The 18,824-nt window shown below is 51.9% G+C and overlaps 1 protein-coding gene across 1 annotated transcript in view; it reads right to left on the bottom strand.

Moving 5' to 3' along the window:
- NACAD (NAC alpha domain containing) overlaps nt 1–7,092 on the bottom strand; it is a 15,547-nt gene extending 8,455 nt beyond the window's left edge. The window contains exons 1-5 of the mRNA XM_058439109.1: nt 6,900–7,092; nt 1,023–4,184; nt 669–781; nt 515–586; nt 35–181 (exon numbers count right to left, since the gene is read on the bottom strand). Of these exons, the coding sequence (XP_058295092.1) occupies nt 35–181; nt 515–586; nt 669–781; nt 1,023–4,184; nt 6,900–6,966 (3,561 nt within the window). The 5' untranslated portion in view covers nt 6,967–7,092. The remainder of the gene's footprint in view (nt 1–34; nt 182–514; nt 587–668; nt 782–1,022; nt 4,185–6,899) is intronic.
- Nucleotides 7,093–18,824: the final 11,732 nt, after the last annotated feature.

Here is an 18,824-nt window from a genome sequence, read left to right as displayed (position 1 = left end):
GGACCCCCCATTCCACCACAGCCTCCACCCAGACCTTGGCCTCGCCAAAGACCACATAAGTGTCTGAGGCTGGGCTCTTGAAGACATCAGGCTTGGCGATGACAAAGAGGATGTTCTTGGACTTCTGGATGGTGATCCTGGTGACTCCCTGAATCTGCCGCAAGCCCAGCTTTGACATTGCCTGGGAGTAGAGGGCAGAGGGGGGCTCAGACCTGGTGTTGACCCATGTCGGGGAGAGCAGCACAGTGCCCAGGAAGGCAAAGTTTCCACCGCCAACTTCCCCAAGACCCTGGGCTGGTGGTTGGTCCTTCCCCATGAGCCTCAGTCTATAAGGGCCTTCTCATGACATTCCAGCCTCAGCTGTTGAGGGGAAGGTGTGTGGGTTACTGGCATGGACCCAAAGGTCCCCTGATGGATGGGATTTCATTAGCCATGGAGTGTGAGGGTCTTGGTAAGGACGTTCCCCACACAGATGGTCCCAGGCCTGAGGTCCCAGGGGGAGCCACCAGCCCACCTTTCGGGCCTTCTTCTCACTGCGACTCTGCTTGGCTTTGGCGATGGTCTCCTCACTGCCGCCTGCTGGGGCCTGGGAAAAGGTGAGGGCTGAGCATCCATGGGTGGGGTGTGGGGCCCTCCCAGAGGCCCACCCTCTTCCCTGGACTGGGCACCTGGGCTGGACACTGCGCGGTCTGAGGAGCCAAGATGTCCTGCTCGTCCAGCTCGGCTGACGACTCCCCGTGGCTATCCGAATGCTGGCCCGAGCCCAGGGCCCGAGGTGAGTCTGGGGAAGGGGAGAGGTGTGAGGATGGCCTCTAGCTTCTAGGTGGCGGGGAAGAGGGTTCAGGACCCTGGCTCTGCTGCCACATCAGGGCCAGAGAAAGCAGTGCCAGCTCTCCATGGTGGCTGTGGGGTCTGGGCCCCCCCATCCCACCACCTCAGAGGCCCTCCAGCCCAGGACAGCTCTAAGGAGGAGTCCAGTTGACCCAAGCCCCAGGGCACTTCACTCCCACCCTCTGCCTTACCTTCCTCCAGGCTGTCCTCGTCCTCTTGCTGCTCGGGGGCCGAGAGCCCTTGAGGGCCAGCTGGGCTCTGGGGCCCAGAGGGAGGAGGCACTTGGCAAGGCGGCAAGATCTGCAAGGCCAGGTCTTTGGCATCCATGGAGGCCACCTTGGGGCTGAGGATCGGGGAGTGAGGCGAGAGGCTGATTTGCGGCCCAGTTCCCAGAGGCTGTGTGGTTCCTGAGACAGCAGTGGTGGCAGGCTGGGCTCCTGCCTGGGGCGGTGGGAGGCCCAGAGAGCCTGGGGGCTCCTTGTCTTCCACGGAGTCTTCCTGGGGGTCCTGGCACAGGCAGGGGGCTGGGGGCTCCAGTGGGGGTAGGGCTGCCCCAGCAAGGGTACCAGGAGCAGAAGGGTCAGGGCCCAGGGGCCTGTCTGTGGGCGCACTGGGCTGACCCTTGGCAAGGTTTTCTGGGGGCTGCAGCAAGGGGGTGCCAAGGACACTGGGTGCTTCGTGGGGTTGCTCAACACTGCCCAGACCCAGCACAGGCTCTGGCTGCTGGGAGGTTGGTGCAGAGGTGGGGGCAGGTGCATCAGGGCAGCCTCTGTCCAGCCTGGACACAGCCCCTACTGAAGACTCTGGGCAGGAGTCCAGACTGGCATCTGTGGCCACAGCTGAGGGAAGCGTGGGCTCCGGGGTGGACTTGCCACTCGGGCCTCTTTCCTCCCTGGCTGGGCTCAGGAGCTGGGCCTGGCTGACCTCAGGACAGGTAGCAGGAGGTGCCTCAGGGACCTCCCCTGCACCTCCAAGTGCTGACCTGGGTCCATGTTCCTGTGCCAGTGGCTTCAGGCCTCCTCCCTGCTGGTTCTCAACCTCCAGACTCTCCTTTTGGGGCGAGTCAGGCTTAGCCCCATCACCTGTGTGTGCTTGTGCTTCCAGACATGCTTCCCATCCAGGCCTAGAAAGGGCTTCTGCTACTTCCTCCCCAGCACCAGAGGCAGGCTCAGGGAGACTGAGGGCCTCCATGCCCAAAGTGGAATCCACATCTTCCTGTGCAGCCCAAGGTGTCCCAGCTTCTGCAGCTGGCTGTGGGTCATCCTGTTGGACCTGGTCCAAGGCTGCAGGCTCCGGGACTCTAGGGAGGGCTGCATTCTTCTCAGGCGCTGGCCTGGGGCCTAAGGCCGCACCTACTTCCTGCTGAGCCATGGTGGCCACAGGCTCTGTCCCTGGGGTGCAGCCTGCTTCTGCCTGCAAGGTCTGACGGGTGGCCACAGCCAGAGGCTCTGGACCTGAGGTGGGGCCTGTGTCTTGCAGAGGCAGAGGTGGTGTCACAGCGGAGTCCTGGGGTAAGGTCAGGTCCTCTTCAGCCTGCTGGGGCACAAGCGAGGCTGCAGCCACAGGCTTTGGGGCTGACGAGAGATCTGTGTCTTGTAGGGACAGAGGTGGTGTCACAGCGGGGTCCTGGGGTAAGGTGAGGCCCTCTTCAGCCTGCTGGGGCACAAGCGTGGCTGCAGCTACAGGCTTTCGGCCAGAGGGGAGGTCCAGCCCTCCTTCTTCCTTCAAGTTCGGAGGAGAGTCTGGACACAATGTGAGGCTTGTTTCTTCCTGTGCGTTTGGAAGTTTTTCTGCAGTGACAGACTCTTGGCCTAAGATCTCGCTGATGTCCTCCTGGGAGGGCTGAGGCATTGCTGTGGCAGCAGATGCTTGTCCAGCGGTGGAGTCTGCTTCTTCCTCCCCAGCCTGTGGGGTCACCCTGGTAGCCGCCTCCACCTGGAGGCCTGGGGCTACCTGCAGAGTGTGAGGGGTCACAGTGGCAGTGGACTCCTGGCCTAAAGCAAGGCCCTCTTCTGTTACTTCTGAGATCGATTCCTGTCTCTGGGAGAGATAGGCCCCTCTGTCTGAGGTCTGAGGAGCATCCTCCAGGGCCCAGGACACAGTCCCTTCTTGAGCCTGCAGCCCCTTGGCCCCACCTCCGCTCTCCTCCTCTGTCTTCTGGACACTGTCCTGGAGCAGGGTGGACTGGGCATGGGGCTCCCTGCTGTACAGCCTCTCATCATCTGCCTCTGCGTAGGAGGCCGAGTCTGAATCAGAGGAGGCTGCAGAGGTGTCGTCCCGGAAGGCAAAAGCCTCGTCCATGCCCTCCGTGATGGACAGGTCAGACAGCGACTGCAGGAAGGAGGCGGACGTGCTGTCCTCCTCACCCTCCCCAGCCAGGTCCCCACCTGGGTCGGGATCCGCCACAGCCTCTTCTTCTTCTTCCTCTGGGGATAGCGGTGTCACCTCCACTGCCTCCACCTGGAAGATGAGGCTGCCCTGGAAGGGTAGGAGGGCTGCGGGGATCATCGGGTCATTGGCCAGGAAGTCCAGGTCGAAGAAGTGGCCCTCCTGGCCCCAGGAGGAGCTGCTGTCTGCAGAGAGGCTGGACTCAGAGGATGGGGGCTCTGGGGTCCCGGCAGGGTGCAGCTCTCGTTCATCCGCCATGGACCCCTGCGGGGACAGGCCCCAGCCTGAGGGGAAGTCCAGCCCTTCAGCCGGAGCCAGCAGGCTGAGGGAACAGGAGGGTGAAGAGGCCCAGCTGTCCCCATCGGCCGTAATGTAGGAGCCCGAGGGCGAGGCGGAGGGCGAGTCCAGCAGCTCATCCCGCAGCTCAGCCTCTGAGTCCCCGGCGTCCCCGTGGGGCCCACAGCCGGGAAGCAGGGCATAGGTGGTCTTGGTGGGGGTGGAGGGAGGCGTGAAGAAGGAATCAGGGTCTGGGGGAGGGGAAGGCACAGAAAGATCACCCTGAGAACACAGCTCGGGGGGTGGGTCTGGGCTTGCGTGCCCACCTTCCCGGTCCCTGAGCGCTGTCCAGGCAGCCCTGGGTGACAGGAGGGCCTGGCACGTCTCCTCTCCCATCACAATCCGGGGCTCCAGGGTGGCCGGGAGAGGAGCCTCGGTGGACAGAGCCTGGGAAGTCAGGCCCTCAGGGAGGAGCATGGGGCTCGGGCCGCCCTCCCCTGGGTCTGCCCAGGCCGAGGGTGCCCCACCAGGCCCTGCATCCCAGCTGGCTCCCTCGGGCTGGGGCCGGGCACCCGGCTTGCTGGGCAGGAACGTGAGGGCCAGGTGGCTGGGCCCTGCTGTCAGAGCACAGGGCTCCCGCCGGTCACCTCCCAGGATGGTGGTGGCAGCAGCCGCATCGCAGGACAGATCTGTGGAGATAGAGAAGATCATGAGGTGCCCCTGGATGCATCTCCCAGGCAAGGGCCAGGCCCGGGAGATGAATTCCGGCTGCATAGGGCCCAGAGGAAGGCGGATCCAGGAAGGCAGGAGAGAAAAGAGAAGACCCTGTGCGCGCTGTGTTTGAGGGAGAACTTCCAGGAGTTTTGACAGCAGACAGCAGCTGGTAGTGGTTTCCTAGAGAGGGGTTTTGAGGGAAGTGTTGCTGGGAGTCATGAACAGACCTGCCCGGCGGCTTTTCTCAAGGACACCTCAGCAAAGAACTAGCATTTCAGCCTCTCTGGGGAGACTGGATTGCAGTTTCCATTCCACAGAATCAGTGTGGTTCAGCTGGGCTCAGTGGGAGGGGCTGGTGGTGGGAATCTGCCGGGCAGTGCCAGCCCCGTCCCATGACCTCCCAATAGATGTGCCACATGAGGCAGGCGGCACCAGCACGACGCGCGCAGCTCGAACATTCCAGGCTTCATGCCTCTCTCTGCCTCCTCTCTCTGCTGTCATTGCTACCTACACTTGAGGCCAACATGTCAGAGTTTCACCAGGCCCCTCCAACCCTGCTCCCCTCCTGTGGCCAGGGAGATGGGGAAGCCAGGGGCCACCACACGCAGCCAAATTTCTGGAGAACAGAGATGAAGTGTCCCGCAGAGGCTTTGTTGGAGCATCTGGCCACAAGGGCAGTGGTGGGCAGGAACGGAGACCGTGGAGCCCAGCAAGAGCACAGGACAGCTTCAGAGGGCCAACAGCAGCCTCTGGCTGAGTCCTCTCCTTGGTGGCAGCCACCCCATGGGTGACCACCAGATCCTTCCCGGGTGCTGGGAGTTCCCACCCTGCCTTGTGGGACTTCTCTGGGTCCCACGATGCACTCCCCCAACCCCCTGGGCAGGTTTCAGTATGAGGAGGCTCTGGTACTCAGTAAATGTCTGTGAGCTAACACACCTCCAGCTGAGAAAGGAGTCCATAGGAAGTAGCACTCATGGGTCAGAAAGGACTTAGGGGACTCAGGAAGATGGAAGAAAACCCCTCCGAGGTTGCGGCACACCACACCGCTATGGTTTTCTGCCTCCTGGACTCTTAATGGCCTGTATTTTATCACAGGCGAGATCACATTGCACATTCAGTTTTGAATCTAGCTGTTTTCATCCAACCTAATCTCATAAGCATTTTCCTGTGTGCTCTAAATGCTCATAAGCCTCATTTAAAATGTCTCCATTATGTCCACTCCCTCACTTGGACCTAGGCCAAAGGCATCTCTCTTTGAAGCATCCAATGAAGGCTCTTCAGAGCCCAGGCCAGGTCTTGCCCAAGGTGGGGGAGGGGCGGCACACAGGGGCCAGCTCTCCAGGCTGCAGATGCCTGCCTGGTGGCTCCTGCTCTACTGCACTCACTAGTGACCAGGACAACATCTCCTGCACCTCAGCTTTCTCATCTGCAAAGCAGAGCCAGGATTAGAGTTGAAGCTGAAAGAAGGGGGACCCTGTTGCCAGGCTGCTCCAGCTCCCCTCAGCAGCATCAGAGCCCTGAGCCCTGAGCCACCAGCCAAAACTCGTCACCCGAGGGCTTTGCTGCTGGGGTGATGGGACATCCAAGGGGTCCTGAGACAAGGGGATCCTTTGGGTTCCTGCATGCCTGACACCCAACATCAGGAGTGGGCGTGGCTGGTGGGGCATCACTAGGTGCCCTGAAGCTGGGCTCTTGGTTCTGGCCCCTGGTGTGGCCCCCAGGGCAGGGGAACGGCTGATCTGTTGGGATGGAACAGAAACCAAAGGCCAAAGGTTTTTATAACTCATTCAAGGTCACCAAGCAAGCCAGAACTGAGCCAGCACAAGACCCTGGGGCTGGGAAGTCCGGGCCTGCACTCCCTGCCTCCCACCTAGAGCAGAGGCAGCAGCCTGTGTCACCCCAAACCAGGCCCCAGGCCCCAGCACTGGTCCCATCTCTGGGTGACTTCTTGCCCACAGCAAGGTGCCCTTGGCCCTACCCACATGTGGCTGACCTCCATGCCAGGACTGTCCAGGCTTGGCTCTTTCTAGGCCCCGGTAGACCCCATCAGCCTCCACCAGCAGTTGTTGACCCAGCCTAAGGACAGGTGGTCTGTACACCCAGGGCCATTGCTAATCAGGCCACCTCTCCCAAGGCCTTCCACCTTCTAGACCCAACTTAGCCTTTCTTCCACAACCTGGCCCTCCATCCGGGCTTCCTAGGCTGCAGCCAGTCCTGCTCCTCCCTCCAGAGCCATGACCAGTCGCCAGCCCAGGACAGACAGGGTGCAGCTGAGGACCCTCCCGGTGGTCACCTGATCGTCCTGGGGGTAAAGGCCGGACACCCCGACCCCAGAACCCGCTGCCTCTGTCCAGAGCGGCCCAGCCCCGGCAGGCTGGCAGCTCGGTGCAGACAACGGGATGCAGCGGGCGGGATGCGAGCCCCAGGATCCCTGGGTCGGAAGCCAAGGGCTTAAGTCCCCACGTCCTTTCTGGCTCGCGGAGGGCACTTCGTGCGCCCCACCTTCCCCGCAGTTCTGAGAGAGGCGGTAGCAAGGTTCAGATGGAGGGAAGGACAGGGCGCAGAAAGGGGAGGGGACTCGAGAGGGGCCAGGGGGATGGGGGAGAAGGGTGAAAGGTGAGCGATGGAAAGAGAACCCGGGCTGGAGAGGGGAGAGGCTGGAGGCAGGGAAAAAGTGGCCACGGCCTCACCTGTGCGGGGCCCGGGTCGGTCCGCCTCGGGCAGCAGCAGCTCGGCGCGGGCAGCCTCCCCAGGCATGGCCTGGCCGTGCGCCCGCCCGTCCCTTAGTCCTTCCGACCCTCAGTCAGTCCGTGCCGCCGCCCCGCCGAGCCTGCGCGGCCACCGCCCCTCGGCCGGGCGGTGGGGGCAGTGGGTGACGTCAGGCCGCCCCGCCCGCCTGTCCCAGCGAGTGAGCGTGCGCGGGCTCGCCAGGCACTGCGGAGGGCGTGGGGGGGCGGGGGCTCCCTCCCCGCCCCCACCCCACCTGGCTGTGGCCTCCCTCTCGCTGTGCGCGGTTTCGAGGGGGAGCGGGGGTGGGCGCCTGCGCCCGGTCCCACCCTTTCCACAGCATTTACGAGGGAGGGTTTCAGGGCCAATTGGAAGCTGGGTTGCCTCAGGGTGGCATTAGCCCGTGGCCGGGAAGAGGCGGGGACGCCCCAGAACCCTGGTTGTGGGAGACTGGGGAGGTGATTGGGATCCTGGGATGCTTGGAGCGCTTTGGGTGGAGTTGGAGGCGCAGCTTCCTTCCCCGCTGACCGAGCAGAGGGTGCAGGGCCTGGGCAGGGAGGGGGCCCCGCCCAGCCCGATGCCTCTATCCAAAAGGTGAGCTGGAGCTGCAGCTCCGGAGTGATTGGCTGGTCCTGGCAGTCGTCGGTCTCCGTGGCAACCGCCTCCTGTCTCCATGGCAACCAGGGATGGAACCGACGAGAGCGCACCGGGGAAGGCGGCCCGGATGGGTCGGTCTCCAGGTCTCTTGGCAACTCGGTGATCTGTCCCATCATCTCGCTTCCACTCCCACACTAGGCAGTAGAGGGAAAAGGGAAGAAAGTGTTTCCCTCTATTCCTGGCAGCACCCTCTGCCACACCTCCCAGGAGGAAGCCCGCCCCGTGAATTTCCTGAAATGCCTCTTGCTTTCACACAGGCTACTGCGCCACCCAGATTCACTGAGCACCCCTCCTCCCCCGTGCCAGGCACCAGGGAGGCAGATGAATGAGACATTGTTATCACCCCTGACTGGGGTGGGGGGAATCAGAGTAGCCATTGTCATAGGCAGGGAGGGAGGTTTCAACATCCTCAGTCTTCTGTGGGTTCTAACTTTGAGCTCATGAAGCCAGGGGCTGCCCTCTGACTCCCCCAGACCTGCCTCAAGGCTCAGTGCTACACACCTGGCTGCCTGCTGGGCATCTCTCCCCGTTGTACTCCAGGAATCAGACACACCACACCATTAGAATTAACATCAACTTTAAACAATCTCTTCCAGAAAACAAAAGAGAAGGGGACACTTCCTAACTCATTTTATAAGGCAAGAAATATCCTGATGTCAAAACTAACAAAGTGTCGCCAGGCACAGAGGCTCACGCCTGTAATCCCAGCACTTTGGGAGGCTGAGGCCGGCGGATCACGAGGTCAGGAGATGGAGGCCATTCTGGCTAACATGGTGAAACCTCGTCTCTACTAAAAATACAGAAAATGAGCCGGGTGTGGTAGCGGGCTCCTGTAGTCCCAGCTACTTAGGAGGCTGAGGCAGGAGAATGGCGTGAACCCGGGAGGCGGAGGTTACAGTGAGCCAAGATCACACCACTGCACTCCAGCTTGGGTGACAGAGACTCTGTCTCAAAAAAAAAAAAAAAAAGCTAACAAAGTGTCAATACACGCCAAGACCCCCAAAACGAAAACTGCAGACCAGCATCTTTCATGAATTCAGGCACAAAAATTCTCAATATTGGCAAATCAAATATAACGATGTATAAAAAAAATACACTATGACCAAGTGGAATTTATTCCAGGTATGCAAGGCTGGTTTGACAGTTGAAAATCAATCAACAATAATCCACAACACCAACAGGCTAAAGAAGAAAAATTATGGTACCAGTTGACACAGAAAATGTGTTTCACATAACCAACATCATTCATGATTAAAAAAAAACCACTTTCAGCAAGTTAAAAATAAACTTGATAAAGATCTTATATAAAAAACTTACACAGCTAACATCATACTTAAGGGTGAAAGACTGAATGCTTTTTAAGATTGGGAACAAGGCAAGGGTGTCTGCACTCACCACTCTTTTCAACATATTATTGGAATTTCTAACCCTTGCAATAAAGCAAGAAGAAATAAAAGGCAGATTGACTTCCAGAATGAAAACATGGGGAGTTCTGCTGAGCAGCTCCCCAGTGAAACTGGTAAAAATTATTATTATTAAATTTAATTTTTTAATTTGAGACGGAGTCTCATTCTTTCGACCAGTCTGTAGTGCAGTGGCATGATCTCAGCTCACTGCAACCTCCGTCTTCTGGGTTCAAGCGATCCTACTGTCTCAGCCTCCTGAGCAGCTGGGACTACAGGTCCCACCATGCCTGGCTAATTTTTGTATTTTTAGTAGAGATGGGGTTTCACCCTGTTGGCCAGGCTGGTCTTGAACTCCTGACCTCGTGATCCGCCCACCTTGGCCTCTCAAAGTGTTGGGATTACAGGTGTGAGCCACCACACCCAGCCTGGTAAAAATTATCAAAAAAAAATAAAACTGAGTTGAAAGGTCAACAAGCCAGGCGTGGTGGCTCATGCCTGTAATCCCAGCACTTTGGGAGGCCGAGGGGGGCGGATCATGAGGTCAAGAAATCAAGACCTTCCTGGCCAACATGGTGAAACCTTGTCTCTGCTAAAAATACAAAAATTAGCTGGGCGTGGTGGTGCACGCCTGTAGTCCCAGCTGCTCGAGAGGCTGAGGCAGGAGAATTGCTTGAACCCGGGAGGCAGAGGTTGCAGTGAGCTGAGATCATGCCACTGCACTCCAGCCTGGTGACAGAGTGAGACTCCATCTTGGAAAAAAAAAAAAAAAAGAAAGAAAGAGCCCAACAAAATAAAAATGAAAGAAAGAACAAATTAAAGCTTCTGGAAATGGTCTGAAGGGCAAACAGCAAATGAAAAAACATCTATTCAAGGCCAGGTGTGGTGGCTCACACCTGTAATCCCAGCATTTTGGGAGGCCAAGGTGGGCGGATCACTTGAGATCAGGAGTTCGGAGACCAGCCTGGCCAACATGGTGAAAACCCTTCTCTACTAAAAAAAAAAAAAGTACAAAAATTAGTTGGGTATGGTGGTGCATGCCTGTAATCCTACCTACTAGGGAGGCTGAGGCAGGAGAATTGCTTGAACCCTGGAGGCGGAGGTTCGTTGCAGTGAGCTGAGATCTTGCCACTGCACTCCAGCATGGGTGATGAAGTGAGACTCTGTTTCAAAAAAAAAAAAAAGCATCTATTCAAGAAAATCTATGAGAATTTAGTAAGAAAGGCGAAGAGTCTGTGGTATTTGAATCAAGACAACTCACTCCAGCAAAGGGAGGTGGACTCCACACCAGACTGGTGTTGCCAAGAACACAGGCTTCTCTTCCAACTCCCGGCCAGAGGGCTTTCTTACTAGGAGGAGGGAGTACTTCAGTGTATCTCATCCTGCTCCCAGCTGCCTGTTGTGGAAGTAAGTCCTGGGTGAGTCTGGCTGAGGTGGGGCTCCCTTCTTCCACTTAGCCCCCACTTGTGGAAAGTGGGCTCTACTTTGAGTGTGGCATGCTGAGAATACTGGGGTCCTGATAGCCCTTCTCACGGCTTATGAGGTGAGAGTTCCATGCCAGGAGAGGCTGCTGCCTCCCTTCCACTGACTGCTCAGCTCCTAGAGTGGGAGTGTGACTCAGAAGTTTGCCACTGAGCTAAGAGATTTTGCCTGGAGGGGAGAGGCAGGTTGTAAAACAGATAGCCCATGATCTCTTCCCATAGGAAATGACCTTACTTGCAAGGCAATACAAGGAAGTTTAAACACAAGGGTATTCTCGGCTGGGCGCGGTGGCTCACGCTTGTAATCCCAGCACTTTGGGAGGCCGAGGCGGGCGGATCACGAGGTCAGGAGCTCGAGACCACAGTGAAACCCCGTCTCTACTAAAAATACAAAAAAAAAATTAGCCGGGCGTGGTGGCGGGCGCCTGTAGTCCCAGCTACTCGGAGAGGCTGAGGCAGGAGAATGGCGTGAACCCGGGAGGCAGAGCTTGCAGTGAGCCGAGATTGCGCCACTGCACTCCAGCCTGGGTGATAGAGCGAGACTCCGTCTCAAAAAAAATAAACACAAGGGTATTCTCAACAGCAGTAGAGGTTATGGTGAAAGGCAACTGGAAGGAGATTCATGGATCTAATGAAGATACAGCCTAGGTTGGAGGTTGGCTAGTTTGCAGGAGAAAATGGGGTAATAAGACAGCTGGGTGGAGCCCTACTGGGATTAAAGAAAATGTAAAACACTGGCCTCTGAAACTATTCTATCTAAGAGGCCACAATTTGGATTAGTTTGCAGAGGAATTTGTGCCCAGAGTATTGTCGAAAACAATAGAGCAATCAGTGGAGTTTAGGAGTGGCAATTAGTGGAGTTTAACAGCTGGGCATGGTTAGGAAAAGAGAGTAGGAGAGCCTTACCAGAACCACTGTCATTCCAGGGTGACTGTGGGCATACACACAGCTGCACCTCCCTGAAGAGGACCGTCAGAGGCAGAACATTGTAGGGGAGCGGGAAAGACCTCACCAAAATAATCCAGCTAGTCACTAAGCAAATAAACAAGCAAACAGCAATACAAGCTCCAGAAGGGAGGGGGTTTGGACCTGTACCCAGAGTTGCTATTGGGTACTGTTCAATTATTTATTTAATGTTATTAAAATGTCCACTTTCCAACAAAAAATTAGCAAAGAAATAAAAGTATGACTTGTATACCAGAAAAATAAAAAAGGCAGGAACAGAACCTGCCTGTGTAAGCAACAAGATTTTAACAGAAAAATATTTCAAAATAACCACTACAAATATGTTCATAGAATAAGGGAAAGCATGATTAAAGAAGTAATGGAGGGTATATGATGATATTCCATCAAATAGAGAATATCAGCAAAGAGATAGAAATTATTTTTTTAATTAAAAAACATTTTTTTTGGAGACAGGCTCTCATTCTGTTGCCCCAGCCAGAGTGCGGTGGCGTGATCATGGCTCATTGCAGCCTCCACCTCTGGGGCTCAGGTGATCTTCCCACTTCAGCCTCCTGAATAGTTGAGGTATGTGCCACCACACCCAGTTAATTTTAAAATTTTTTTGTAGAGACGAGGTCTCACCATGTTGCCCAGGCTGGATATAAATTTTTTTAAAATGCAAATTATGGAGTTGAAAAGTAAAATATCTGAAAGAAAAAATTCACAAGAGGGCTGAACAGCAGATTTCAGTGGGCGAAGAAAGAATTAGTGAACTTGATAGAGATTAGAGATTGATGGAGATTATATAAACTGAATAACAGAAAAAAAGGAAAAATGAACAGAAACTCCAGAGAATGTGAACACTATTAAGCACACCCACATACACATAATGGGAATACCAAAAGGAGAGAAAAGAAAAAGGAGAAAGAAAAATATATGAAATAGTAATGACTGAAAACTTCTCAAATTTACTGAAGAACAATAATCTACACAGTCAGAAAGTTCAATGAACTGAAAAAGAATATATGAAAATAGACCCACATGCCTGTAATCCCAGCATTTTGGGAAGCTGAGGTGGGTGGATCACCTGAGGTCAGGAGTTCAAGACCAGCCTGGCCAACATGGCGAAACCCCATCTCTACTAAAAAATACAAAAATTAGCCAAGCGTGGTGGCGGGTGCCTGTAATCCCATCTACTCAGGAGGCTGAGGCAGGGAGAATTGCTTGAACCCAGGCGGCAGAGGTTGCAGTGAGCTGAGATCATGCAACTGCACTCCAGCCTGGGTGACAGAGCAAGACTCTGTCTCAAAAAAAGAAAAAGAAAATAGACCCACAGACACATTATAATAGTTCAGCAAGGTTGCAGGATTCAAAATCCATATATAAAAATCAATTGTTTTTCTGTTAACTGGCAATGAAAATCCAACATTGAGATTATGAAAATTCCAGGAGCCAGGCATGATGGTGCACACCTGTAGTCTCAGCTACTTGGGTGGCTGAGGCAGAAGGATTGCTTGAGCCCAGGAGTTTGAGGCCACCCTGGCCAACACAGCAAGGCCCTGTTTCTAAAAATAAAAAAATAAGTAAACAATTCCATTCAAACTGGCATTAAAAAAAAAAAACATACTCAGGAATAAATTTAACAAAAGTAGTTCAAAACTAATACTATGGAAACTCCAAAACAATGTTGAAAGAATTAAGGAATATCTAAATAAATATGAAAGTATCCCATGTTCATGGATCAGAAGACTTAACATGGTAACAATCCCCAAGATCTAAAGATCCAACCCAATCCCTATCAGAGTCCCAACTAACTTCATTATAGAAATGGATGAGTTAATTCTAAAAATCACATGGAATTTCAAGGGGCCTAGAGTAGCCAAACAATCCTGAAAACAAAAACCACCTCCCAATTTCAGTACTTAGTACAAAGCAACAGCAATCAAGAGATAGTGTGCTACTGGCAGAAGGATAGATATAAACATAAACGGAATAAAACTGAGAGCCCAGAAGCAGACCCACACATCTATGGTCAACTGATTTTTGACAAGGGTGTCAAGATCATTCAAAGGGGTAGGGGGAAAGAACAGTCTTTTCAACAAATGGTGCTGGGACAAATGGATAGCCACATGCAAAATAAAGTTGACACTTACTTCACACCATGCTGTGGTTTGAATATGCCCTCTTAAACTCATGTTGAAATTTAACTGCATTGCAACAGTATTAAGAGGTAGGACACCTGTAAGAGGCATTTAGACCATGAGGTCTTGGCTATCATTAATGCTATTAACACGGGATGGTTTAGATTCTGAGGGGTGGGCCCTTGATAAAAGAATAAGTTTGGCCTCATTTTCTCTCTCTTGTGCATGCTATCTCACTGTGTGATGCCTTCTGCTATAGGATGACCCTCACCAGATGCTAGTGCCGTGCTCTTACACTTCCCAGCCTCCAGAACCATGAACCACATAAAGTTCTTTTCTTTTTTTTCCTTTTCTTTTTCTTTTTTTTTTGAGACAGCCTCACTCTGTTGCCCAGGCTGGAGTGCAGTGGTGTGATCTTGGCTCACTGCAACCTCCACCTCCTGGGTTCAAGCGATTCTCCTGCCTCATCCTCCTGAGTAGCTGGGATTACAGGCACACGCCACCATGACTGGCTAATTTTTGCACTTTTAATAGAGACGGGGTTTCACCATTTTGGTCAGGCTGGTCTCGAACTCCTGGCCTTATGATCTGCCCACCTTGGTCTCCCAAAGTGCTGGGATTACAGGCATGAGCCACCATGCCTGGCCAAGTTCTGTTCTTTATAAATTACTCAGTTTGCAGTATTCTGTTATAGCAGCATGATACAGTCTGGTATTTGTTTCCACCCAAATCTCATGTTGAATTGTAATCCCCAATGCTGGAGGTGGGGCCTGGTGGGAGGTGTTTGGATCATGGGAACGGACCCCTCATGGTTTGGTGCTGTCTTTGAGGTAGTGAGTTCTCCTGAGATTTGGTCTTTTTTGAGACTGAGTCTTGCTCTGTTGCCAGGCTGGAGTGCAGTGGTGTGACCTTGGCTCACTGCAACCTCTGCCTCCCAGACTCAAGCAATTCCCATGCCTCAGGCTCCTGAGTAGCTGAGACTACAGGCATGTGCCAGTACGCCAGCTAATTTTTTTTTTTTTTTGTATTTTAGTAGAGATGGGGTTTCACCATGTTGGCCAGGATGGTCTTGATCTCCTGACCTCGTGATCCGCCTGCCTCAGCCTCCCAAAGTGCTGGGATTACAGGCATGAGCCACCGCGCCCAGCCAAGATTTGGTCATTTAAAAGTGTGTGGCATCTCCCCACTCTACACACTCTCTCTCTCTTGCTCCTGCTTCAGCATGTGACATGCCTGTTCCCCCTTTGCCTTCTATGATTGGGAGCCTCCTGAGGCCTCCCCAGAAACAGATGCCACTATCCTTCGTGTACAGCTTGCAGAACCCCATGCCAATTAAACCTCTTTTCTTATAAATTACCCAGCACACACACATACACACACACCTTTGCAGCAAGATGAATGGAGCTAGAGGCCATTATCTGTGAAATAACTGAGAAACTGAAAATCAAATACCGCATGTTCTCACTTATAAACGAGAGCTAAACAATGGATGGGTACACATGGACATAAAGATGGAAATAATAGACATTGGAGATTCCAAATGTGGGGAGGGTGGGAGACAAGGGTTGAAAAACTACCATTGGGTACTATGTTCATTACGTGGATAATAGGTTCATTAGAAGCCCAAACCTCAGCATTATACAGTATACCCATGTAACAAACCTGCACCTAGTGTACTCCCTAAATCTTTTTTTTTTGAGGTGGAGTCTGGCTCTGTCGCCCAGGCTGGAGTGCAGTGGCGTGATCTCAGCTCACTGCAAGCGCCACCTCCCAGGTTCACGCCATTCTCCTGCCTCAGCCTCCTGAGTAGTTGGGACTACAGGCACCCTCCACCATGCCTGGATAATTTTTTTGTATTTTTAGTGGAGATGGTGTCTCACTGTGTTGGCCAGGATGGTCTCAATCTCCTGACTTCATGACCCGCCCACCTTGGCCTCCCAAAGTGCTGGGATTACAGGCATGAGCCACCGCGCCCAGCCACTCCCTGAATCTTAAAAAAGACATTCTTCTAAAAGACATGCAAATGGCCAAATAAGTAAACGAAAAATGCTGAAAACCATTAGTTATTAGGGAAATAACAAAAACCACAATGAGAAATCACTTTATGCTCACTCACATGGCTAAAATAAAACTCAAATTACAAGTGTCATTGAGGATGTAGAGAGATCTGAAACCTTACACACTGCTGGTGGGAATGTAAAACAGTCTAGCAGTTCCTTAAATGACTAAACATAGTTACTACAGACCCAGCAATTCCACTCCGAGGTATATAACCAAGAGAAAAATGAAAACATACATTTATACTCAAACTTGTACAGGAATATTTATAGCAGCATTATTCATGTATTAGTCCATTTTGCATTGCTATAGAAGAACATCTGAGATGGTAATTTATAAAGAAGTTTACTTGGCTCACAGTTCTGCAGGCTGTACAAGCATGGTACCGACATCTGCTTGGCTCCTGGGAAGGCCTCAGGAAGCTTTTACTCATGACAGAAGGTGAACAGGGAGCAGGCATGTCACATGACGAGAGAGGGCAGAAGACAGAGGGCAGGAGCTCCCAGTCTCTTGCAAACAACCAGCTTCCAAGTGAACTAATATAGAGCAAGAACTCACTCATTACAAAGATGGCACCAAGCCATTTATGACAGATCTGTTCCCGTGATCCAAACACTTCCTAACAGGCCCCATTTTCCAACACTGGTGATCCTATTTCTTGAGATTTGGAGGGTACAAAATATCCAAACCGTATGAGTTCATATTAGCCAGAAGGTGGAAACAATCCACATGTCCATCAATGGATGAATGGATAAACAAAATGCGGCACAAACATATAATGGAATATCACTCAGCCAAATATGGGAATGAATACTGATACATGAGACATGAATGAAACATGAAAACAATACGCTAAGTAAATGAAGCCAGTCACAAAACACCAAAATACCACATCAGTATATGAGGTTTAGAAAATGTTCAAATTGTGGTGATGGTTGCATATATCTGCAGAGACTAAAAACCACTGAATTATACATTTTTGTTTTTGAGATGGGGTCTCACTGTTGCCCAGGCTGGACTGCAGTGGTGCTATCATGGTTCACTGCAGGCTTGACTTCCCAGGCTTAGGTGATCCTCCCACCTCAGCCTCCTGGGTTGCTGGGACGACAGGTGCATGCCAACGCGGCTAATTTTTGTATTTTAAAAAATAGAGACAGGGTTTTGCCTGTTGCCCAGGGTGGTCTTGAACTCCTGGGCTCAAGATCTGGGGTCCTTGGCCTCCCAAAGTGCTGGGATTACAGGCGTGAGCCACCACACCTGGCCGAATTATACATTTTAAATGGGTGAAGTGTATGGCATGTGAATTATATTTTAATAAAGTGGTCATAAATAACAAAATAAAAAGCATATTGATTTGAAAGGATGAGACAAATATATTCCTGTTTTCAGGACATAAATATCTACATAGGAAATCCAAAGAAATTTAAAAAATGCATAAAGTTTAGCAAGATCACATAAAAATCAATCCCATTTCTATATGCTAACAATCAACGTGTGAATGCCAAAATTAAGCACTATACCACTTACAATTGCTCCAAAATCATGACTTAGGGGTGTGTGTGTGTGTGTATATATATATATATATATACACACACACACACACACATAGATACACACATATACATATACACACACACACACACACATATATATATTTTTTGAGACAGAGTCTTGCTCTGTCACCCAGGCTGGAGTGCAGTGGCGCAATCTTGGCTCATGGCAACCTCCACCTCCTGGGTTCAAGTGATTCTCCTGCCTCAGCCTCCTGATAGCTGGGATTACAGGTGCCTGCCATCACGCACGGCTAATTTTTATATTTTTAGTAGACACGAGGTTTCACAATGTTGGCCAGGTTGGTCTTGAACTCCTGGCCTCAGGTGATTCGCCCGCCCTGGCCTCCCTAAGTGCTATGATTACAGGAGTGATCCCACCGCACCTGGCCGACTTAGGTAATACAAAACAAAAACTGCAGGCTAGGTGCCGTGGCTCACGCCTGTAATCCCAGCACCTGGGGAGGCTGAGGCAGGTGGATCACTTGAGGTCAGGAGTTGGTGAGACCACCCTGGCCAATATGGTGAAACCCCATCTCTACTAAAAATACAAAAATTAGCCAGGCATGGTGGCAGGCACCTGTAATCCCAGCTACTCAGGAGGCTGAGGCATGAGAATCACTTAAACCCAGGAGGTGGAGGTTGCAGTGAGCCGAGACCGCGCCATTGCACTCCAGCCTGGGCAACAGGAACAAACTTCGTCTCAAAACAAAACAAAACAAACAGACAAACAAAAAACCCAAACTACAAAACATTGATAAAAGCAAAGGCCTAAATAAATATCCAGTCATCCCTTGGTATCCACACATGCTCCAGTTCCTAATAGAAAATGGCATAGCATGTCCATATAACCTCCTGTAAACTTTAAACCATCTCTGGGCTACTTAAAATACCTAACACAGTATAAAAGCTGTGTTGTTATTTAAATTTGTATTCTTGTATTATTTTTTGCTTTTGCAATCTGGGGTTGGTTAAACCCTTGGATACAGATGGCTATTGTCTCAGTTGGAAGATTCCACACAGTAAAGATGTCATGTCTCCCCAAACTGATCTATAGGTTTAATGTAATTCCTATCAAACCCTCAGTAAGACTTTTGTTTTGTTTTTACATAGATGAGATTTTTCAAAAATTTACATGGACTGGCAAAGGAACTAGAATAGTGAAAACAATTCCTAAAAATATAGTAGGAGAACCCATCACTCCACCCAATAAGGCAGCCTGCTTTACAGCTACAGTAATCAAGAATGTGATATTGGTAGACAGATAACATAGATTAACAGTACAGTACAGAAAATGCAGAAACAGACCCACACAAATATGCCCAACTGACTTTACAAAAATGCAAAAGTAAGAGTCAACGGGAGAGGACGGCCTTTCAACAAATGGTTCTGGATAAACTGACATCTAGAGGCAAAAACAAACAAAAATATCTCAATGTTGGCCGGGCGCGGTGGCTCACGCCTGTAATCCCAGCACTTTGGAAGGCCGAGGCGGGCGGATCACGAGGTCAGGAGATCGAGACCATCCTGGCTAACACAGTGAAACCCTGTCTCTACTAAAAATACAAAAAAATTAGCCGGGCGCGATGGCGGGCGCCTGTAGTCCCAGCTATTCGGGAGGCTGAGGCAGGAGAATGGTGTGAACCCGGGAGG

Source organism: Hylobates moloch, unplaced genomic scaffold (assembly GCF_009828535.3).
Source record: "Hylobates moloch isolate HMO894 unplaced genomic scaffold, HMol_V3 SCAFFOLD_1, whole genome shotgun sequence".
Lineage (NCBI taxonomy): Eukaryota > Metazoa > Chordata > Mammalia > Primates > Hylobatidae > Hylobates > Hylobates moloch.
The sequence above is the reverse complement of the archived record's forward strand: the minus strand, read 5'-3'. Positions and strand labels throughout refer to the sequence as shown.